Genomic DNA, 24,399 nt, shown 5'->3' with positions numbered 1-24,399 from the left:
AGCGTATTTTCAACTACTCCTTAGAAGAAGTTATCCGTATGTATCCTGGTGCCTGATCAGGTTCTACTATTAGAAATCCTTGGTCATTCAGGAAACCTCAAATGTAAAACTCTTTCCTTTAAGTAATTTTGTAGCAACATCCTAAAGCAGCACATAGACAACTTGTGAACACTGACTAAACATCAGGTAATCTCAGAACAGACTAAAACCACTTCCTGAACTGTTAGAGTAAGTAGCCACGTCCTCTAGACTTTTGACACTGGGCACTCTGTTTTAGATTCAAGGAGAATATAAGTGTGTCACAAACAAAATAAAATAAGCTACTGAATTTAAAGTCAGATGGACCAAAAGAAGTGTTTGTATAAAGAAGTATCACAGCAATTACATGTACATAGGTTGACTCAAAAACCAACTTTGCCTGTGATTTACTTATGCTGTGCAGAGAATCATTAAGGTTGGAAAGGACCTTGAAGACCATCAAGTCCAACCAGCATCCCATCAGCTTTCTATATTCTCTATCTTGATGGTGGGAAGGGGCAGCAGGCTGGTGATGACAGCAGTGCTTGCTACCTTTTTTGTCTACACAGATCAAGAAAGGGTCAAGAGAGACTAACTCTCTCCAACCTTTTTTTTTTTAAACCAGTATCTGCAGGCAGAGACCAAAGGAGAGATTTTTGTCTGTGGAGGAACTGCGGAAAGAGGTGAATTTGTACATAATACCCACAATGAAACATCTTACTGGTTAGAGCAGTGCTGTGACACAGCCATTGCAGTGCAGTACCGTGGTGTCACAATAATCAATAGAAAGATACTCCCTCCACACTTCCTCCTGCAAGTCAGATCAAGACCTGAAAAAGCAGGAATTCTCAAATGTGATTGGACTGTTCCTCCTCTCTAATTGCTATTTAAGATCAGATCGTCACAGCTTGGCAGACAGCTTTCACACAAGAAATAAAACACAATTTTATGAGTAGACATCACAAAGACCCTAACCTGAATTTTAGTGACCACAATAAGCCTGAAAGAGTTTGTCCCACACTGCCTGAATGTAACTGGTGTTAACATACACAAAGCATGGAAGTGCCTGTGCAATTGAGTTTTTTGTGTATCTGAGAGCACAGCTATTTCCTTCTGATAGCCTAGAAATTACAGGATTTCTATGGAAAAGAAAACAACCATATATAAAAATGTATTACAAAGCTGATGGCTGCTTGATAAATGGGAGTTAATTTCAACATTAGAGAAGTTGCATGGGAAGTGAAAGAGCAAGACTGACGTCTGAGTTGGCACAGACATTGGTCAACTGTTGTCCATATCCATCCAATTAAATACGGAAATTGCAGGAAAACTTGGTAAATGAGCACTTTGCAGTCAGCAGGGCTGCAGCAGTGTGAACAGGACCCAAATTTAATCCACCAAATTGAGTTAATATTGCAATGAAATTAAAAAGGTCTTTTAAAAGCCCCCATGCAGTTGTATGTTAGAAAGAATCTTAAGTACTAGACAACTTGTCGTTTACCCATGCTTAACATAAAATGTTCCTCAAAATAGTAGTTATTTCCTGTTCTACATCTAGAGAAGCACTGTCATAGGTAAGACAAGGACTTTCACCAGCAGTTAAGATTCTTAAGTAAAAGTTAGCCTATAAAGTCCTTAAAAAATCTGAATACAACTGTTATAAGTTGGAAGCTGTAAGTATTTATAAAACTTCTTAGATCTTGTGACTGAAGTATTTATAGAAATATTTCTTTCTATTTCCTGCAATACACTAGCATGTGAAAAATCAGTAAATTCACTGTTTAACTGGATACAACTGCAGCAACTGCCACAGGGAATCAAACAGAACTGGTCCTGCAACAAGGCCTGCTCCTCCCCTCCATAGCGGAGGTGGAGTCATAGTACTGGACCCAATGGACAAAGGGATGAGACACATTTCTTCTGGGAAGTCAGAGGTGTCCTGTGTTGAATCATGACAGTTTTTGCTGGTATACTGTAAAAAATGATCCAAAGACAAGCACACCCCGCTGCCAGCCCACACCTGAATCCATGTGCTGGTTTTTCACCCAGAACTTTGTGCCACCTGACGGAAACCAAGTAAAATGTGCAAGTCTGACCTAGCCAGCTACCTTAATTTTAGATCCAGCTCCTGGTCTGGCTACCCAAGAAGGACTTGGGTTAAAACATAAGAGCAAATTACAAGTGGTTGTGTGGGCGGCAAAGGAAAGAACAGACCCACAGAGTTGAAGATTTTAAGAGATAAATACTGTTATAAAATTATAACCTTACTGAAAACAACACAATTTGTCTACAAGACTGATAAATATTCTGAAGTGTTACAAGAAATAGCACAGAGTTGTAAAACCAGTAAATAGTTGCATTTTCTATACTGCAGTACAGCAATAGAAAGGATCAGCTTCTCAAATCACAACCCACTACGTGTCCAGCAGGAAGTAGAAGTGGGCAACCTGCCTAGTAGGACACATTGAAAAAGCAGTTTAGGTGATAGACAGCCAGGGAAAGAGCACCGTGGGTGATATGTTATTGTACAGATGGTATATTTCTCTCATGTAAGTAAAATTAATGAAGTAGTAACTGTGAGTTTAGCACCTATCAGTTAATAGTATTAATTATGTTAAGATATGCATTTCTTTGTTAGAATTGCCATTTCAAGAAAAAGTAGACCTGGGCTACCTGTTTGAAGGGATCCTTTTAGATCCACCTTTCAGTGCCTCACTTCTAAGAGGGAAGCTGCTGGTTTTTCAATGGAACATTTTTATCTGAAGTTTCCAATAAGTAAAATACAGGCATTTGTAGGAGATGATTCAAGTAAAAATTATCCACTTTAATGGTATGAACATTTTAAAAGGTAAAGAGATGGCTCTGTAACTTACTAATTTTGTGTAGAAAATTTATCACATGGGAGTGCTGAATTACAGCATTTCAGAAACTGAAGCTGTCAGGGCTATCAGTGAAACCAATAAACAAATCTGTACATGGTGTGGGACAAATACATGACTGGAACAGCTAAGGAATGTACAGTACTACTGACTGTATGAACAGCTGCAATTCCTAGTAATCTTCAGCTCACCAAAAATATACAAGTTTTAAAATGGAAATCTAAGGCACACAAAATACCATAATGATTTGATGTATACTGTATATTACATAGTCAATAAGCATAAAACTGCTGGTACAAAACAATGGCATAATATTGGTTCTGTTTTATCATTATTTACAATCCCTTCATATCCTCTATTTAATATTAAGATTTGAACTAAAATTTGCAGCATACCCAGTTTTTACAAGTCTTAGTTAAAATAGGTAAGATACAAAGAACTGGTTCAATTCCTCCATCCTCTGCCATCAATAGCTTTGTTAATTTGAACAGGAATCTGCAGAACTGAACCCAAGATCATGACATAGTGATTGCTACTTCAGACCTGGCTCCTGCAAACGCTTCACGTGGCTACAGGAGAACAGTCTCATGGATCTACAGCCGCACCAAAGGATTTGTAGCACCAAGGTCCTGACTAGCACTATGTATTTAAAACACCATTGATGTACTTTTCGTACCAAAACTGTAAATAGAGTTCTTGCACTTCAGCTTCTCAAGGAAAAAGCACCTTGTCTTTAAATAAAGCAGATCCAGATAGTTCATATTCCTCTATACAGCACCACTACAGTATAATATTATCAAGTATATTATTAGTATGTTTTCACACTGGAAAAGTGACTTCATTCTACCTACAGGTTCCCCAGCCGGGGCGGGCGCCGAGGCAGAAGGAGGGGAGAGCTTTGTGTGTGGGCCTGATCCTGCAGTGCTTGGACCTCAGGGAGTCCTGGCGTCAGTGCTCCTCCGGGCTCCAACTGGCTCGCATGGAAGAAGTTGCAGGATGAGGTCAGTCCTTAGCTAACGTTGTCATTTGGTCATTTGTTTAAATAAATAAGTTTAAACAAGAAATACATAGGAGAGGAGAATCAGAAAGAAGAGTGGGATGCTACAGTATTTAAAAGCAATGGAGTGTCTGTTTTCCCTCTGGTTTAGCAAATACTCGTTTCATGATGTCACTTTCTCAAGAGAAATGAAGAACATAAATTTCAAGGAAGGATACAACCCTTTCCATGTGAAATGTATAAATTGCTTCAAAAATTTACAAAACATTTTTGTAAAAAAACTGAACTCAGAAAGTTGGTGAATATTACAGATAGGTTATTCTTAACAAAAAATTTGCTGCTAAATATTAGAAATTTGATAGTTTTCCAACACTTCCTTTGTATTTTTCCCAAATTATTTTTTTTATCAGAATAGAATAAGGCAGCTCTAGGGGGTATTTTTTTATCCCAAAACAATCCTACCCCTGAGGCATTAGGAACATTTGGTTGCCATGTTAACTTAGAACGCTGCAAACAAATGAGACTGATGCACTTACTGCTCAAAGAAACCATAACAAATGCTGCCTTTAAAAAAACCCAGATAATATTCATAACTCCCAGTAGCAACACATGTATTGACCAGGCATCTCCTCATTTCACGTTTGTACACTCTCTTGAAAAAGAATAAAAGTTTCTATAATCCATAACTGTTTGTTTATATGCAACATAAAATCTTCAATGAAAAAGGGCAAGTTAAAAACAACCACATATGCTATCAGCATACATCCTGCAGCTGTAACACCATGGAACTCTACACAGCAAGAATAAAATCATTTCTTCTGTAGAGTATGCACAAACCTTAGACAATATGATCCTTATACTATACTATTTCAAGTTAATTTTAAAAATAGAAAGTGCTTTTAAAATATATATTTACAGCTTAGAAACAACTTCCAGCCATCATTACCAATAACTTCATTCTACTGACAAATCTAAAGAATAAAATTCATTGGTTTTCTAAAAGATTTATGTGTAATTTGGACTATATAGCAATGGTTGGAAGTTGTTAAAGCAATGGCACCATGAAGTAATAATTCAGCTTATTTATTTTTTACTGTTTGATGTGGTTAAGCACCAAGAGCTGTGTAGAGCTATAACTGTATAACTTGATTTAACACCATAAAACGTGAACCTGTTAAAATCCCTATAAATGATTTTTGTAGTAAACAGACGATTTAAAGCACCAAAATATAAATTCCTAAAGGTAATAAACTGAATGATTCAATCAAGGTTAATAACCTAAACAAAATCTTTTTTAGAATGTATTAAAACTATAGAATTTTTTTTTGCTTAAAATGTGCTTGAGCACCACCAAATGTTAAAGTCACAGTTTAAGAAGAAATCCCCCCCTTTTTTTTTGTTTTTACCTCAGCCTTAAAATGGTTGAGATGAGCAAATAGTAAACGACGCGAGACTTGTTCTTTAACAGCACCTTAAAGAAACACCATGTAACTGCACCAGGAGGGGCACACCACACCGACACCTACGCCCAATGGTTGTAGGGCCCTGCCACTCTTGTCAGGGCGTACGAAGATACTGTGATTACGTTATCCTTGGTTACTGTTAATGCTCTGCGGGATGGAATTTGGTTGAACTCGTTGTCTTCATAAAAAATACCTCTGTTTTCACTTGGCTGCTTTGCTTTCCTGTTGCTAGAGTTCAGTTCAGGATTCTCTGTTCCTAATCGTTCTGCTTCTTTTTCTTTTTCTTTCGCCCTTTCAGCCATCTTTGCTTCCCACATCGCTAAACCATGTTTTGGCTCATTTAAATTTTTGTGTTGGTAAAAAACTAAAGAAATTCTTGTGGGATGATTGCGGTTGGGCTTTTTAATTGGTGTGGTAGCATGGAGTTCACGTCTTGCACATTCAATTAAGATAGAACCATGAGAAGGTGCCACAGCAACCCCACCAATGTCATCATCCAAAAAATTGTGCTCACTGTCTGACCACAATTCCTCAGCCTTTTCTTCAGAATCAGCCGGCTGTCCCAGTGCACTGTTTTGCTTTTCGTCAACACAGTCAAAGTCACACATTTGTCCTTGATGGGAGCTGCCCTTTTCCCCTGGGCACCCATGGGAAGAGTCAGCTTCATTTATGATGGCATCCTTTGCTGAAGAGCTTAGCGGTACTGATGAGTCACAAGAGCTGATCACCTCTGAGAAAGGAGAATTGTCCAACTGAAGTTGACAATTCTGTTTGTCTGGCTGATGTTCAAGTATAGTGGGCAGGGGCTCTTTGTGGGCTGGGAGGCCTGGAGCAGTGACCTCGGGAAGAATCGGTGGCACACCATTCACCTTATCGTTCAGCAGAATTCCAGTATAGTCTTTGACTGACACATCAAAGTTCTTGCAATTAACATAAGGTGTCACATGAGGTTGCTTGGTACTGCATTCAAAATACCCGTAGGGAACTGAAAAATCTTGTTGAATATTAGTCACTGCAGTTAGGCCAGGCTTATGTGCGAGAGACGGATAGGGATGTAAACTATCCACCTTAAAGGGGGAGGAAGTCGTGTACTGTTTCAATAAAGAGCAATTTTTAGTAGTGTTTGAAGTATGTTTCATGGCATAAAGGTGGTTGGAAGTCTCCATTTTTATTCCAGGTTTTAAAGCATCTGTTTTGTTCCCTAGAAGAAATGCACACCAAAGTGTAAGTACTTCTCAATCTATAAAATACCTCTCTTACTTGCTTTCTAACATGAAAAATGCACACTGAGTACAGATTTTTCAAAATGGTGATTTTTAGCTTTTTAGGAATATCTCTATGTATGTATACATATATCTAAAATAACCTTGCTCAATTAACACCTTAACCATTTCCAGTCAGGCTGCTGGTGTATAAAATGGAAAGGTATTTCACAGAGGGATGAAGAAAATAAACAGATAAAATGAAATAACCACTGAATCCCAATTCACACAGCCCAGTCCTACAGAAATGCTTGCCAGCAGCTGACTGCTGGCCTTCAGTTTTTACATAGTTGATGAAATTCAGTCTGAAATTCAGCCTGTGAAATCAGTCAAAATTCTGACCTGCCTTAACCCCACATTATGATCAAAGGGAAAGAGCTTGTTTATGGATCTTGTCCATCACAGCAAAAACAGTTACTGAATTACAATGATTCATGCATTCCAATACTGGCTCAGAAATTGTCTTTAAAAAAAAAGCATGTGGCAACATGCTCCAGGTAAATCCATCCTTACAAAATGAATTTTGAGTCATGTGATTTGGCTTTCTTCCATCTTTCCATCTAATTGCTTCATTATTTCAGATCTCTGTGCAGACATCCTTGTTCAATTTCTGTCAGTTCCCTATCAATTTCTAGCCATGGCTGCCTACTGCTGGGCTTGGTTGGGGAACACGCTCCTCACATGACTGATTCTCATCATGGGTAGGTTCAGCCCAGAGTCCATGGGAGCAGTGGGAAAGAATTCCATCGACTATGATGGGCTTTGCATCATGCTCTGCAATGGCTTCACATGTGTTTTGCCAGCAGACGGGCACCCCCCAGAGAGCCCTTGCTTACTCTCGTAAAAGACTGTCTCTGTCAGTGTTCTTTATTCCATAAATACACAGAATGGTTGTTTTTACACAGTGTAGGAGCACTATTCTTTCTTCTTCTCTGTCTCCTAGTAATTTATAAATCAGTGACGAATTAAAAACATTCCTCCAATAGGAATGCAAAAAATTCAAAATGATATAATGACAGGCACAATAGTTAGTATGCAAAAACTGAAAGCTGTACGGGGACATGAGGAGGCCACATCCAACTCTTTAAAAACCCATTCTATGAAATAAAACACAAAGCATTTAATGACATTAACAGCCCCTACCCCAGAGCAAGGCCTTTGCCCTAAAGATTTTAAACACAGCATTTGAGAATTGCGTTCTCCATCACCTCAGAAGAGAGACCCACAGTGTGAAAATAAGTTTTAACAACCCACAGCACTCAATTACGAAAGTGTAGCAAATGGATTTTTGTTTTTTAAATGTTATCCCCCCCCAAAATGCAGACATTCTTTGAAATATGTTTACCTGTTATTCCTCCCCTTAAATCTGCTACATAGGTCTGGATGTCTCTCATGAAATAAAATTCAAAATTACAGCAGATGGGCTAATTTTCCTCTCTTCCTAACAGGCTGTGCTTCAATTTCATCTTTCACGTGGTAATCAGAGATTTTAAGTCCATGGCTTCTTCATCCATGGCTTCTTCCACCTCTTCCTTCTTTTCTACTTCTCATTACTGCCCAGTCCCATCCAATAAGTCCTACCCTGTGGAGGCCTGACCCAAGATCTGACACCGGGTACCACAGTGTAGACCAGCAGTGCCTCCGCACACCTCGGCCCAGACACAGCTCTGTACTGCCCAGACGGGGGGCTGTGGCAGAGGAAAAAACACGGCCTCCCTGGCACCTGCTGCTGACAGACTCCATTGCCCTGCTCCTTGTTAACAGTCCTGCAAGGGACAATTTGCACTGTCATTTGATAAAACCTGGGAGATTTTGCAAATCTCTTGCTGTGCAGCAGCGTCCGTGCCATTGATAGGAAATTATCACAGCTCAGATTCTGAGAAAGCCATTATCTGCCATAGGAAGTGGAGAACACAGTTCTTGTACTTTAAAGTGACAGAAATTCAAGTTGCTTATTTAGGTAAACATTCCAACAATGTTCTTTCAGGATGGTCAAACTGCCATTATTTATTAGAATAAGGGAACTTGGAAATACTTCACAGGCATTGACACACCAACAAACTATTTTTGGGTAATCACCTGTATTCTTTTCTGCACCAAGAGACAACACTGGCTACAGTGACTTGTTCATTAGCCCTTAAAATGCAGAATATACAAGTAGTTTATTTTAAAGGAGCTTTTCCCTCCCATCAGATGTGTATCAGAACACAGAACCAGAACCAACTGTCAGAATTTCATAAGCATCACTCACCTAAACAATGCAAAGTGTTGCCAAGATTTTCTGGGGCTTCAGTTTTCAGTTTTACTGGTGTTGAATATTTTTTATCTATTAATGGCTGCTTTTCAGTCGGGGTCCTCCTTGTGTCTGGTTTCTTCTTCTTGGTAGCTCTGAGAGGCTCAGCCAACATTCGCACTTCTCTGGGGAACGCTGTGAGCACCTGTATGGCTCCGGCTTTTATCTTGGCTTCCAGGCCCTCTTCAGTGCCAAACTCATCTGTTTGTGAGATTTTGTAAAGAGGCAACACATGGAGCTGTTCATCGCTTGGAATCACCCCCACTCTCCGGTTATCTTCCTTCGTTAACGTACAGACCTGGCATGAGCAGAATCAGTTACAAATAAACCACACACAAACCACAAGTTACGTAGCGACTCAGGCAGTCATCCTAGGCTTCACTGCTTACTTGTATTCTATGGCCACAATGCTATAGGGCTTTCAAATGCAAACATCTGACAAATACTTGTTTGATCTACAATGACACAGAAAAACTATTAGTACTTCAAGATCAAGGCACGTGTCTTGGATGGGAAAGTGAAATTTTGGCTCAGCTTACAGTATCTACAAATATATGCCAACCTTGGTAAATAATCTCAGCTGTAAACATACTGCAAGTTCCTAAGCACTCAGATTATTTTCTTTTAATACATAAATGTATCTTTGATGTTCAGATTAATTTTTAAGGATTACAAAATACAAAAAATTATTTTTGCATTAAACAACAAGTGTCTACGATCTGGAATTTGTTCTATGATTTGGAATTGGTTTTTGTTTTTGTTTTGGCTGGCAAATGAAAAAAAAAACCAAACCAGCACAAACAATCACTCATACCACTCTCTATTTTTCGCAAATCTCAGCTCTAACTCCCTCCCTCTCTCAACACTTTCTTAACACCCCGCTGTAATTAACTCACAAGACCCAGGAAATGTTCTCCTAGGCTACTGCCCTACTTCCTGTTATTCTGTGTTGTGAGATCTTGGAGCCCAGAGGAGAGTGCTGGTTATATCCAGTTTGATGAGCACACATCAGAAATGTGAATAAATATTCCAACTTATTGCAATCATTTTCTTAGCATCATTATAAGTGCTGAACATTTCCAGTACTCCTTGAGTTCCAGCTCTTACCAACCCTTCCCCTTGAAAGCAGCACTAACACTGGCACTATAATCCCTGGTGTCATTCCCAAGGGATGGCAACAGCTCTGTGTGCCTGAGCACGTGTACAAACATTCACCCTTCTGTAGTTTTGTCACTTATATTCCCAAGGGACTGCTACATGGCTAGAAAGCCATACATCAGTATCATGGCTTAGGTAAGCAGCTATTTCGCAGGAGTTACTAACTACACACATAAAGCAATGGGAGCACCATCCAAGGATGAGATGGTGCTCCCTAAATGGAAATGTATCACTCCAGCAGTGTGTAGGCTGAATATGATGCCTATCATGAACAGTCAATCCAATTTCCCAGAATCTTGTCACCATGCCTAACATTCCAGAGGAGGAGAATATTATTTAGGGAGTGAAGAAAACCCAAACATTTTTTATTTTACAGCACAGGTTTTGCATAAAGGCGCCACACAATTATTTCTAGAAAAATAAAATTACAGAACCACAAACTAAAAATCCTGAACCAAAAAGTTGGTGGCTAGGACTTTATCAGTAGCTCTATGCAAAGCTTAGCAGTTGCAGAGCAGCAAAAGGAGGAAATCTGAGGGGCAGAGACAAGGAAGAGCTTTTCAGGAGGCAGTTGGAAGGGATGGAGAGGGGGCTCTAAGGCATTTAGCAGCTGCTTTGTAGCGCTCACTGAGGTGCCGGCTCCATGCGTACTCACCTCATCTGGGCAGCCTCTGCACTATGAGGGAGATTTAGAAAAAACAACAAGTTGTTCCGTGAGCAGCGATTGGCACCTTACTTCCTGTGGGCTTCTCCATCCCCGCACTCCCACACACCCAGGCCCAGCAGTGATCCCTGCTCCCACCTCTGCTGGGCACCAGCCAGCAGAAGCAGGGCCTGCCTGAGGCTCGGGGCCATGGCTGCAAGGACCCTGCTACCTCCTCCCTGGATCCGGCTCCCCTCACTCAACAGTGACACTTCACAACTCACAACAAGAGGTTAAAAAAATCTCCAAAGACAATTCAGTTTCTGCCATGTTCAGTGAAATCTGTTTGAAACTGGTCAGCAGATGCCAAATTATTCATGAAGGGTGAGAGAGGGTCAGACATATAAGAGAGCATGATTATATATGACTGATGTTCTCAGAAAGCCCAGTGCACTTCTCCCCTTCTAAATTATAAACAAAAGCAGTAATGAAGTCAGCATGGAGGGGCCTGGCTCCCACTTGTTTTCATCAGAAACTGGGCAATGGTCTTTTAGAATACTATGTCCAGCCTGGCCCATGCACTAATGAGAAAAACGTCTTGAAGATTAAATCCACAATATTTATTATTTTGAAAATTGAAACCCTTATCCAATTTACAGTTATAAATTTCCATGCAAAAGCCAACACTTTCTGGAACAAGAAAAATGAAGAACTGTTTTGAGGGTGGTAGTATATTGACAGAACTATGGTGAAAGTACTGCCAACTCCAGCAAACACCATATATTAAATACTGAGTTAGATTATGTATTAAGAATTTAATGTATATCCAAAATTGTATCCAGACCTGAAGACCAGTACATCTACAGCCCAAATACCACAACACCAATTTTAACACATGTATACTTTCACAGTCAGTGCCCCCTTAAAATATTTTAACATAAAATTGAGGATGCAATGGCAAACAGATAACTGAAAATTAATGATATGGGAAAACCAGCCATAAAGGCTGTACAGATAAGCTAAAACCTTACAGTTAAAGGTGTAAAATCTCACCAAATGAGAAATATCTGCTTTAAAAAACCCCTCCAATATTCAAATCTGTGCAAAATATTACATTAAGGAACTTAGAAGCCACTGCTGAGAAGTGAAAAGCAGTATTTTCTATTGATACTGACACTGTTGCAAACTGACCAAAATGAAGCAAACATGAGAAAACCACCAAGTCTGTTAAAGGCCATTTACAGTGTGAAGCTGCATATCCTGATACTCTGTTTTTTTCAGAACATGCAGCTAAATCATCCAGGATGCTCAAAGGCCAAAGAAATGTTGGCCAAATGGTTTGTTTAGGTTTCCAGTGTGCTTGGTGATCAAACCCATTACCTATTCTGGATTAAGTGATGTCATGGTAAAAACTGCATGTTTATGAAACTTCATTATTATTCCCTTCTTTTAAACTTAAAATGCACCAGGAACTCAATGTAATTCCCTCCAGACATCCATCTGTAGCCAGACAGCTTCCACTGTGTTATTCTGGGTCTCTTTGATCTGTCTGTGTCCTCTTGAACCTCACATGTAGAAATGATGGAGCCTTTTCCACTGTGTTGTAATAACAGATGTTTTACATTCAAGTTTCAGCAGAGCAGTCAAACAGCCTTTCTAAACCTGAAAGATGGAATTAGGTTTCCTACCCACCCCCTCCCTGTGCAGCTGGAGACAGAGCGGGTGCCACTGGGACTCAGGTGCTGCTGCAGCCTTGCCCACCATTACACATACAAACCTCTTTGCTTTTCCTTTGCAACCGAGACAAACTATGTTGTTCTGTTGGCCTGATCTATCCTGAACAGGTGTGTGTAGGTCAGAACCAGAGACGGGAACCCCAAACATATTTTCCTTTTGCCCACTTCATGTCCCCCAGGCTGTGCCATCAGACAGGTGACACAGGTACAGCACAGGAACCTCTGGGAGCTCACAGGTTAGCAGAGGGAACTTCTCACATTTCTCTGTTTGCACAATATATGTCCCAGTTCAAGTAGCTAAACTCAAGTGTTGATACTTACAGCTATTTTCTATTTACAAATAGCCCCTTGCTGCAAGAATACTAAAGAAATCCTATCTAAATAAAGAGAACACAGGTACGCAGTATTTATTTGTGAGTGAGCTACCCATGAAAACCAGATTCCAAGGCATAGTTTTCAGCAGCTATAATCATTTGGTCATGTTCTGAAAAACCAACAAAATTTGGCAGAACTTGGTAGAAAGTGATACATAATGGTCCATATGTACAACAACCTTCCACGAGCTGTAATATTCCATGCTTCTGAGACTTGGAATTACTTGCAAACACACCACATACAATCCATAAAGTATCAACACCAGCAAGGATAATGTGAAGCTGAAATAACATCAGGTGATTACAGATAAATGCAGTTGTAGAACTATTCCCCAATACATTCCTCAAAAAAGGTTTAATTGTCCCTCCAGGTGCTTCTGGCCATAACTTAGAACTTTCCTGGGATCCAATATGGCAAAATGAGTAGCAGACTCAGCTGCCATTTCATTTCGTCTTTAATTTAAGAGGTAATGGAGCACTTAAACTACTCTTCTCAGAACATCTAAACTAAATTTCATCAAAAAGCATATTGTGCCGTTTGTCTGACAAGGAGGTCTCATTTTCAAGTTTAGAGTCTTTAAGGGCATTGAATTCCTACGCTTCAGAAGCAATTTTGCAATGTATACTTCCAACACTAAGCAAAAATAATAGTCTGTGGAGGACTGGCATTCCTGGTGGATTCCCAAACCTGCTTCCATACTTTAAAGGAATGGACATTTGCTCACCTTACAAGCACGCAATTAACACCAAACAACTGTACCAGTCATTTCATTACTGTCACATACAAATGCTCAATGTTAACTATAGGTGTAAATGCAACATTTTATTGAATCACAACAACACAACAATTCAATTTGTGATAGACATCCTTTGATACAGAAGTTACTCTTGTTACCTGCACTGCTCTACAAGAAGTCATCCTCGCTATTTTGAGCACTGCAGTGCTCCAACTGCTCAAAGAACACTGCCAGTTTTACCTTTTCTCCTTTGAGCTTGTCTTTCTTCAACACTATGGTCTTAATTTCTAGGAGATCACTCAGCTGAGTAATTCCCAACCAGTTTTCTCACTGGCAATCCATCAAGATATTTCATACAGCAGCTACACCAACCAATCTGTGGGTTTTTCTTTCATACTGAGATTTAAAGACCATAATAGTCACCTGGCTCCACCAAGATTTCATACTGTCTACTTTCTGACCTGTAACTACATTAACATGAAGCCTAGTAAGTGCCCAGTGGAAGAAAGAGTGAATTTGATGAGCCTGGGTGATCTAAGTTCGTAATGAATTAGTTTGCTTTAGCTCTTCCTCTACAGAGGTCTGTACAGCTCCTTGGTTAGACAATTATTTGCCTTTACCATCAACCCTCTCACAGGAATAACTTATCTGCCCCCTGGCCAGGCCTCTCCAAAGAGCTGAGTGTCTTTACAGAATGGAGGTATTTTGTAGGAAGGATCAATCCCATCCCTTTTTTGATCTGTTCTGCAATAAGATGAACTCATGTCCTCTGTAGACAGTAATAAATATACGCAAATAACATGGGCATTGATAAATAGCAACATGCAGTTAATTTTGAAATAACTTCAAAACCTTTATGCAAATGAACCCACAAGCAGCACTTTAAAACTCTCAGTAATCCCAGTGAACAGCAGAAATGAGAAGATGCTGCATACATACCACAGTGCTCCCATTGTGCATGTTGTGTGTGTCCTTGTGGGCGTGGGCACAGAAATCAATGCATGCAGTGACACCAGAGAAGGGCCGACCGTCCTTGGAGCCCAGCCGGCAGTCAGGGCCCATGTGCTCATTTTCCACCTGAAAGGAAAATAAACTGCACATACTCGGGACTGAAAGCATGGGTTTGCAACCCCACAAGGCACCAGGCAGCTTTGTGACAGAATCAAGGCAGCCAGACAGACTCACTGATTCAAAATGATATATTTTCCTATGAAACATGTAATATTTATGGCTGGATGCTAATGAGATAATCAAGTCAGCCACAAGCAAAATGTCTTGGGTAGTAAAAACATTTTATTTACAGTATTATCTCTAAGCATTTTTCACATATGCCCAGCTCAGGGTGCTGCTCAACCACCAGTTCAAGTAAAGTGGTGCAGCATATGGAAACTTGCCAAATGCACTGGGATTCACGGCCCTGGCAAAGGCTGCAGCTCCACCCAGGAACATACTCGGGGGCTGCTTTTTGGATTGAAACTGCGCTGCTGTTCAGAGCTGGATGTCTCAGACCTACCTGGTTCTGGAAAGCTTCTGGAGCAAGCTTCTTATAAACCGGAGCCACATCAGTAGCTAACGTTTGCAAATTATTTTCAAGAAGTTCCTCCTGCAGGGAAAGGCAACATTTGGTGCTGCAGTTTGCTTTAAAAGAATCTCAGCCAGTTTAGAGATGCCCAGTAGGTCAGCTTCTATCTCATATTTTATTAAACTGACTTCTGTTCTGCTGCCCTTTGTCACTAACCATAAATGTCTACTTTTGCATGACTAAACCAAAACTGTTAAACAGAAATCAGCCAAATAACAATAGAGGATACCTGCTAGGTCAAAGGAACCCAGCACACAGGAACTAATTTCTGCATTATTTTCCATACACAGTCAAGGAGTGAGGTATGTTGCACTCAAAAACACAGAAGTAACATCCAGAGGAGAAAAATCATGCCTCAAGCTGAGTGGGGATGGAAGCCCAGGTCTTCTGTTAGTGTTTTGCTTATGGGGGCCTTAGCCTATGCTGACACACCATATCAGAAACTCCTAATAACATTTAACTTCAGCTCTTAGGTCTTCTCTCAGGTACTTTTCTCATATTGCAGCAGAACTTCTAACAGGAACATTTTTTAACTATTTTGTTCTTTGGAGGGGCAAAACTCAGGGCTTAATGGAAATAACTACTAGATTCAGAAATAATATTCCCTTCCTTAGGCTAAGCCATATAAATACAGAATTAGCTAGGGGGGCTTCTATGGCAGCATCATATTTAAGCTCTTATTTGTAGAAACAATCCCTAAATTCTTATCCTAAGTTTTTGCTTTTTCAGGAAAATCACCAACCAACTGGGAAAGCAGAGGGCAGCGACAGACTCCCTAATTTCTTTTCCTCCAAGGACCAGGCTTTGAGAGACAACTGCAGCTTCAGTTTCTCATAGTGTATAGTGGCAAAAAATAACAGCTTGCTTCATTTTATTTAAAAAAACCTCAAACCCACTTAACACCACACAGTAAACACTAACATACATAAACACCAGGAGACTTCACTTTTTTCAATGTGATGTTACATTACAAGATCATACTGTATTTTTAACTCTTACTAAACCCAGTTTATCAGCTGTAAATGGCTACCACAAGGTTTTCTGAACTGCATTGAAGGGTAATGTATCCTTAATTATCAATCCTACCAGGAGGGTATGTATCTTAGAAACCATTCTTTCCTCAGTATATTACACCCTTTGCCTCATCTCACTCAGCACCAGAAACCTACAGAGAAAATGCATGCACAGAATGTTCCATGCATAGCATTATACAGGGGGAGAACACACAGGGAGTAGCAGAGGACAGAGAAGGAATGGGATCCCTAAAATGAAAGAATGCCCAATAAATACATTTTGCTATAAACTGAAAGTTTACAAAACAAATTCCCTCTTGAGACAAGCAGAGCTGGTTTTGGCCTGTCGTGCCTCAGGCAGGTGTTCAGTGAGGAGGGCAGAAGGGCAGCATGTGCTCTGTTGTGCTGAGGCAGAAGCACCCACCTCAGGCCCTAATGAGGTTTGTGAATACCCACAGTGCAAGTGGACTCCACACAGCTCAGAGAAGACTGAGGGCTTGCATTCACACACATGTGCATGAGAAATACTTCATAAACTGTTTTTAGGACAAAAACTCAGGAGCTGGGAGAAATATTTACCTACAGTGAATCAAGTGACATCTCTCTTTCAAGAAACAATGGATGTTTCAAACTGTGTGTACATAAGAAGATTACTGGCAGGGTAACCCCAACGGAGAACCTGGTACCGGAGTGCCTCAAAATATGTCAGCTGTGCTAGGAAAGATGTGGTACTTTTATATAGGAGCTCCATAGGGAAGTGGGGTTACAGACACCTACAGTCAGAACAAAAGGCACTTTGGAGTCACGCTGAGAATTATCTGTTCACCAGGCAGTGGTTACCAGCTTACAACACCTTTATTACTTCTTCATGAAAATATTTTCAATGCAAAAAAACTAATGTGGTTGGATTTTTTTTTTGAGGTTTGTTACTTCACCTAATCCATCACTATTTTCTGTAGTACCTCAGCTGTACGGCATCACTAACACTCATAAGCAGCAATTACAGTATCATTTCACTGCATCACATTTTAGTGTATTCATTCCTTCAAAACTATTTCAAAAACATGCTGTCCACAGAAAACCCTGTTTATCCTTGGTGACAGAGGGGAGCCCAGGCTGTCAGCTGGTCCTACAGCAGTGGGAAAGCAGTGCAACCCCAAGGCACAATATTTTCTGTGCCAAGGCAAAAGGCCTGAATCCCTGAGCTACAGGCTTGGCCCTTAGAAAAAGGGCCTTTACTTACAAAGAATTAGCATTTCACAGAGTTACACAGTGAGCTAAATATGCATGCAAAAAAGCATTAAGAATAATTTTATGGTATTTAAATACATAGTAATTATTCCATTGAATGAAATCTCAGTGTCTTTTACTCTAAATACTACAATTACAAAAACTTCGTTGGGTGTGAGTTTATGGTAAGTTACACATACATGTGGGAGAGAGAAGGGGTGGAGAATGTCTAGTTCTGAAAATCATCAGAAAAGGCATTTTGAGGAAAAAAAAATAAATAAATCTTACTTGTTTAGGGTCATCAGTGAGAAGCCTAAATTTCCTGGGGTTTTTACTCCTGGCAAACTTACAGCCATTGAAATACATACTCCACGAACAGCCAAATGAGAATGATGCTCCACAAGTTTCTGGGTCAAGTCCTTGACATGCACAAGTACGACTACAAAAGGAAATAAAGACACATCAGGTCAGCTGGCAACACAGCTCTTGGGTCTGGGGGGTTTTTTAGGTCACTGCTATTTCTTTTATAATACAGAGCATAAACAAAAGAAATTTGTGAAATTCATGGCTTAACCAGGTATTTTCTATTAAGAAAATACTCATGTGTAGAGGGCTGACTTTTCTGCACAGTCTCAATTTCCCCAACACGCAATTTTGGGACAGAAATATAAACACTCAGTTATAGCTATATAAATACACCCATGCTTTCATTTTGACTTCTTCAGTTGGATAACATTTTCAACCAAGAACAGCCCTGCTACTAAAGCTTACCCCAAATCCAATAGCTCCTGTCTTAAGTGCAACACCACCATTAACTCCAAATTGATCTGACTTTTTGGGTAGACCTTTTAAGAACACAAGCATTAGATTTAGGTCCCCATACAGCTCAGAGTCTGTTGAATGTGGGCTACACAGAAATCGGCACACAGGCATCACTGCAGTTGCAATATATTCTCTAACCAATTAAACTAAATTCCTCTCAGAGGCATAGAGAGGAAGATCCTAGTCTTGAGTGTTCAACCTCACGTCTACTTTACAAAGTCACAAACCTCCTTCTTGGCAGCTCTTTTAGCACAGCTGTGTGTGCACAGGGCACACTGGCCATGTTGTGTGCACAGAGCCAGGAGAGTGGGTCCTCGCCACCCCTCGCCTTGGGCATGGCACGTACAACTCCCACTGAGAGCCTTTCCTCTAGAAAGAGCCTGGAATGAGGTGTGATACCAAAATGACACCCGGTGGTTTGGAATTTTAGATGCACGAGTTGAACTACTGAGCTCTCAAGAGCACTCAAGGGCTCCTAGGGCAGGGACTCACTCTTCGTTGAGGGCGCAGCGCCGGCTCGTGGGACAGCCATACTTGCGCAGGCTCTGTGTCAGCTCCTTGTACAGCGTGTCTGCCAGGAGGTGGGGGATCCCCTCCCAGGCCAGGATCAGGATCACGATCACAGCAGTCTGGCAGTGGTGTCCCGCACGCTGACGGACCAAGCACAGCAACTTCTCCTCATCGCTACTTCTTCGGATCACCTGGAAGAATCACTTGGATTATTCTTTGCCAAGCACAGGCATCACCTAATGAGCTGCTCTTCTCTGGGACAAGTAAGGCTGGAAAAGCAAGAAATGCTGCCCAGAGAGTGTCAATCTGCAAGCAGGACTGGGACAGCGTCACACACTAATCTCTGGTGTAGAACATGATTTTGTGTTGCTTTTTTGCCTGCAGCAGAAATAGCAGTACATTTTACAGGAGGAGCAATATTCAAAGTGTTGTACACAAATAATAAAGAAGATGCACTACAAGGAAAATAACCTCTAGAAAGACAACAGATCCCCTGAGAACCTAACGTTACTTTGAAAATACAACAGAAAATGTAGTGCCAAACACTCCAGAAGGCAGGTATGTGAAAACACACTCCAAAAGCACACCTAGGCATGCGCTAGGGCAGCTACTAGCGTTACAGATCAGTACCTAAGATGGTTCCCACCTCGCAAAGAAAAATGAGAAGAAAATGATGGAACAGACTGTTCTTAGTGAGGGAAGCAATGGGATTTTTCAGAACATATCCCTAGACTACCTACATTAAAGTTCTTAGAATGCTGACGTTTTTACTAACCTGTATGACACAGAACACAGAATCTTGTAAACCTTATTCCTCACACACAAGCTAACCAGTATGGGACAGTACAGTACACCACTGAAAAAAAATGGGAAAAAATTATAGTCCTACTCCCACATATTTACGTTTTTGCCACAATCTGAAACAGAGTGGCATTTAAGGCCACCAAAAATGCATTAAAGCTAAGTAATACTAGAACACAGTCTTTGAAAACCAGGTTTATTTATTCATCCAACATGTTTTAACCAGCACAGCCTGCACAAAGCCTCCAAAGGTGTCAACGCTCCAGTGTTGACTGCTCTCTGAGGCAGCAGAGGCTCCATCCTCCTCAGCCTTATCACACATAGGCTGGGGACCTATGTGGCTCTTGCTGTGTGTGCACAAGCCCCTGCACTGCAGACCTCTGTGCCAGCTCCGTCAAAACCCACTTGCTCTGGGCATGCAGCCGCTCAACCCGGCCTTCATCCAGCACCCTCTCCATCAGCAGAGCTCCCACATATAACAGACAACAGCACTGGGCACGGACCATAAAAGCAGGAAGGCAACAGTTCACTTGCTCTTTGAATACCTCCAAATATCTGAGCATTCAGGCAGATTCCCTATTGGACTGATGTCAAAACTGCTTTGCTGCCAGATGTGCATCTGTCACTCATATGTGACCCCCTAGTCTGATCACCTCTGAATATCTAAATCATTTTGACTCACTAAAAGCAGGGACCAAAGCACACTTGCAATTCATCTGCAAATGAAAAGGTTTGCAACAGATGAACAGTTGAAAAGAGCATCTGTGCAGGCTGAGCAGGAAGAAGCAAACTTGAAGTTAATTTGTGTCAAGAGAGAAAGTATGGCCCTTCTAAAGTTAATCACACACTCTTACAATGAGCCTTAAGCTTAATGAGAATACGAGTAAATGCCTCTGATAGACCATTCCTCAAAAGGAGTCTTGGTTGTAACTCCCCAACATGTTCAGTATGTTTTATAACGAAAGAAAAATAATCCAACTCATTTACATTTAGGTGAGATATACAAAAATCTGTTATGGCTGATACAAAATACAGGTTACTCATGTCAATATGAGTTTTACGTTCCTCAGGCAGCACAGTTCCTTCAAGCCAGAATAACAACTTAATTGTGTTACTCAGTATGAAATGATGCTTTTAGTCTTCTTTCTAAATTTTTTTTTCATTTCTAGGCTGCAACTTCAATAGCACAGTCTGGTACTGCGCAACATCATGTTGCCCTTTTAAAGTTCTCATATAGCTCTAAACTAGAAACAGAGTCCAGGAAAAATGACAAGTGAACACAAAGAAAATTTATAGTTTCCTTTAAACCAAGGCCACACTTTCCTGGAGTTAAATGTAGCTGGAATTTGCTTCATTATGTATATAGCAGAGAATCCAATACTGTTATTGGACCCCAAAACATTTTAGAGCCCATCACCTTTGTGGCCACAAAGGCAGTGAAGGGATTTATGAGTTGTGTGAATTTCATTTCTGTGGGTCAGGTTACACCATGTGCTCACCCGACTCTACAGCCGGAGCTCTCCTGTCCTTCTGTTCCCAGAGATCAGGCACTTCTCCCACCTGTTACAGGCTCAGAAGAGCCCACTCCGCATCAGAGCGGGCCCATGGCCAGAGACAGTGCAGCCAGAGCTGGAGCCGAGCTGCTTTCCCATAGGAACTGATGATTCCCTCCACATGCTACCCCTGACATTCTCACAGAATTAATAAACTGAGTCTCTCCTGTATAATACTAATAAATCCACAGCAGTGCCACACTCAATGTACAGAAAAACCATTCTGAGCATGGCAACTGAGCTCTGGAGTGTTTCCTCAGACTGGGAACAATGCAGAAATCAGCTGGCAAACCTTGTGTCCAAAGGTTTTTGGTATTACTCATTATTTCTGTGATGTAGTTAGCAACAGCGATAAAGTAAATAATTTAATACTTCAGTTTGTTTAATTTTGGTCCCTAATGCATTTAAAAGGCATGAGAAAGTAATAATTTGTTAAGTGGAGGAACTTAAAAGCTAGGTTTTTAGAATGGGAAAATAAAAACCTTTCCCCTGCAATTGCTTTTCCACACAAGCTAACCATGACTGACTGACTGACTCACACTGAAAAAATAACATAATCAACAAAACAGACTTGTAACAAGTTTTTGAAGCATTATGTAACACTTAAATGCAACAAGCAATAGCACAAGGGGAAACAGCTTCAAGTTGCCCCAAGGAAGGTTTAGACTGGATATTAGGAAAAATTTCTTCACAGAAAGGACTGCCAAGCCTTGGCACAGGCTGCCCAGGGCAGTGGTGGAATCCCCATCCCTGGAGGAATTTAAAAGACATGTAAGATGTGGTATTTAGGGATGTGGTTTAATGGTGGACTTGGCAGTGCTAATGATGGGTCAATGATGGGACTCAATGATCCTAGAGGGCCTTTCCAGCCTAAATGATTCTACATGCCATGGTCAGCTTCTTGAAAGTATGCAGGGCCAGATCACTCCTGAGCTCTTTCAGCAAGCACTCGATGTCATCAGTGCTAAGTATCCATCAAGACTCCCACATTAACTATGAATAATCTGTTTCAGCTGCAACACAGAACTTCTGGAAAGAACAAAACTTCTAACAAACTTCTCCACAAAGCTCAACTGATACCCATTGGCCCTGCTCTGCACTCAGTAACAGGGCATGAAGTGACAGGCTACCCACTCTCTCACCTGTGTGCAAATGTCACCATGGCTAGGACAAAAGAAACACTGACATGGGACACAGCCCCTTCCACAGAGCTTCCTTGGAGCACTCACCTATTGGACACACAGTACCATTAGTACCATCCTTGTAGGTTGCTAATTTGGGCAGGATGCTCAGTTATTTTGACCATTTTTAATCCCAGTTTTGTTCCATCCTTCTGGTGCTGTAGTTGGTGCACCCACCACTACCACGTTCGGCATTCCTACAGCTATCCAGGTGTCTTTGTTGATGTGTACGTCCAAAGGAAGTCAGCAACTCAAGTAATTCATTTTATCAGCTAGCCCAGATAGTCTCAAACAGCAGAACCTGAGAATATGAGAGAGCCTTCAAGGTGAGCCACAGCCAGCTCAGACACAAACACAATCAACAGCTCTTAAGGCAACACACCACAGCTACACTGCTGTTTCTACAAGCCACAAAGGTCTAAACTTAACCAATTTTCTTACCAGAAAGCATGACCCAAAAGCTACAGCATATTTATTGAAGAGGTGCCATATGCAGCAGAATCTGCGCCAACAATTTAGCAACAAGTTATGGGATAAACAAGAGGAGAAATTGAGATTTTTCACACCTTTGCATAAAAGGATAGTGAAGAGACAGAAAGGGATACTAAAAATTGAAGAGTACAAGAACGAGGCCAGAGCAGCAGACTGTCCAGCCTTATCCTGACCCTGAGTGACTAACAGCAGTTGCCTATGACTGAACAGCAAAAAAGGCACTGGGATGTGGAGATGGTTTTCAGCGAAGCCAGGCACCTTCCAGTCACCCACCAGCAGCTCAGGGGATGTGCTCTCTCACAGCTTTTCAAGGATTTGCCTTTTCTGCATTTTCCCACTCATTGCTAAATCCATGCAGCAATTTACCACCCACTACATTATCAGGGAAGCTTAATCACAGATTATGTGAAAGAAAAAAACATTACTTTTCCTTCCTGGAGAGCTTGCTCCTTGCCAGTGCCCTCTAGTCTTGATCCAGAATGAGACTGGGTAAGACATTGCTGTTCAGCTCTCCATGCTACTGGAGAGCTGAGAGAGCCCTGCTTTCTTGTCCCCTTCCCTCCTGCCAGGCTGGCCAGTCTGCACCTGCCTTTCCCAGTTCTGCTGGGGGACCAGACCTAGCCAGTACCCCAGCCTGGGGGGCAACACACTTTCTCACAGAGGCAGAACTATGTTCCATGTTTTCTTTGTTTCTCCCCAGTAATTCTCACCAGTTTTGCTGTTTCCATCATGACTGAACAAGCTGATGTCTAATGAGCCATTATCTTTAGCACTAACACTCCAGTGTCCATCACTGTGCATGTGAAACCACAACACTGCTTTTTGTGGGACTTTATCAAGTGAGTTTTAGCTATTATTTTAGTGGCCATTTGTTCTGATTGCAAGTCCTTCCTGCTCTTCATGATGCCTGTCCTTCTTACATTATCCTAAACAACTTTTTATCATCAGCAGTTTGGCTCCTGTCTCCCACTTTTTCCAAACCATTTTTGAACAGTTTGCAATGAACAGCATCAGTAAAGTTACACTATCAATAAAACCTGCTTCAGCTGTCCAAATGCTTGAGTTCTACTTCCTTGGCAGGAGCTCTAGAACAAGGAATAAGTACACTGTGAATAAAAATGTCCCGAGACATAAGCCAGTCTACCTAAATTAGCATGTACACAACTTATGGAAGTAGCTAAGAGCCTGCAGAAGTTCAGCCCACCAGATGCTGAATTACCACATGGATAAGAAATTACTTTCCAATTACCATCACCAGAAGAGCTCTGTTAACTTTAACATGATAGAAACCAGACACCACTAGCAAAGAGCATAAAATTTTAACTGCGCTAAACACACTCCTATAAATTACTGGATTAAAAAAACCCCAGAACAACAGAATCAACAAAAAAAGTCCTTTTTAGGGTTTTTTTCACCTCCATGTGGTTCCACTGCAGTATTCCCTCCAGCCCATTCTGAATTTCTTCAGTAGAATAAACTATGTCTCCTTTGCAGGGTATCAGTAATTGATTTGAAAGTGAGAACATACTTAACTGTTCCCTGTAATTTCCTGAAATAGGAAACTCATTTAGAGCACTGTGGCTCCAAGTTTTCTAACCTGCAGATTTTGCCTCTGTACAGAGTCTGTGTATGGAGATCCCTCAATACAGGACAAG

General features: G+C 41.0%; 1 protein-coding gene across 3 annotated transcripts in view; it reads right to left on the bottom strand.

Moving 5' to 3' along the window:
• Positions 1 to 2,698: 2,698 nt before the first annotated feature.
• The window catches only part of TET1 (tet methylcytosine dioxygenase 1), a 63,693-nt gene continuing 41,992 nt past the window's right edge, over positions 2,699 to 24,399 (bottom strand). Inside the window, exons 7-12 of one of the 3 annotated variants that reach the window (XM_032115495.1) lie at positions 18,700 to 18,908; positions 17,674 to 17,824; positions 15,074 to 15,163; positions 14,500 to 14,637; positions 8,871 to 9,210; positions 2,699 to 6,558 (exon numbers count right to left, since the gene is read on the bottom strand). In XM_032115495.1, coding sequence (XP_031971386.1) covers positions 5,417 to 6,558; positions 8,871 to 9,210; positions 14,500 to 14,637; positions 15,074 to 15,163; positions 17,674 to 17,824; positions 18,700 to 18,908 — 2,070 coding nt within the window. In that variant the 3' untranslated portion in view covers positions 2,699 to 5,416. Of the gene's footprint in view, positions 6,559 to 8,870; positions 10,747 to 14,499; positions 14,638 to 15,073; positions 15,164 to 17,673; positions 17,825 to 18,699; positions 18,909 to 24,399 lie in introns of those variants that run through there. The other 2 variants (XM_032115496.1, XM_032115497.1) reach the window with 2 other exon arrangements.

Source organism: Corvus moneduloides, chromosome 8 (assembly GCF_009650955.1).
Source record: "Corvus moneduloides isolate bCorMon1 chromosome 8, bCorMon1.pri, whole genome shotgun sequence".
Taxonomy (NCBI): Eukaryota; Metazoa; Chordata; class Aves; order Passeriformes; family Corvidae; genus Corvus; species Corvus moneduloides.
This window is presented reverse-complemented; position numbering and strand designations above follow the sequence as displayed.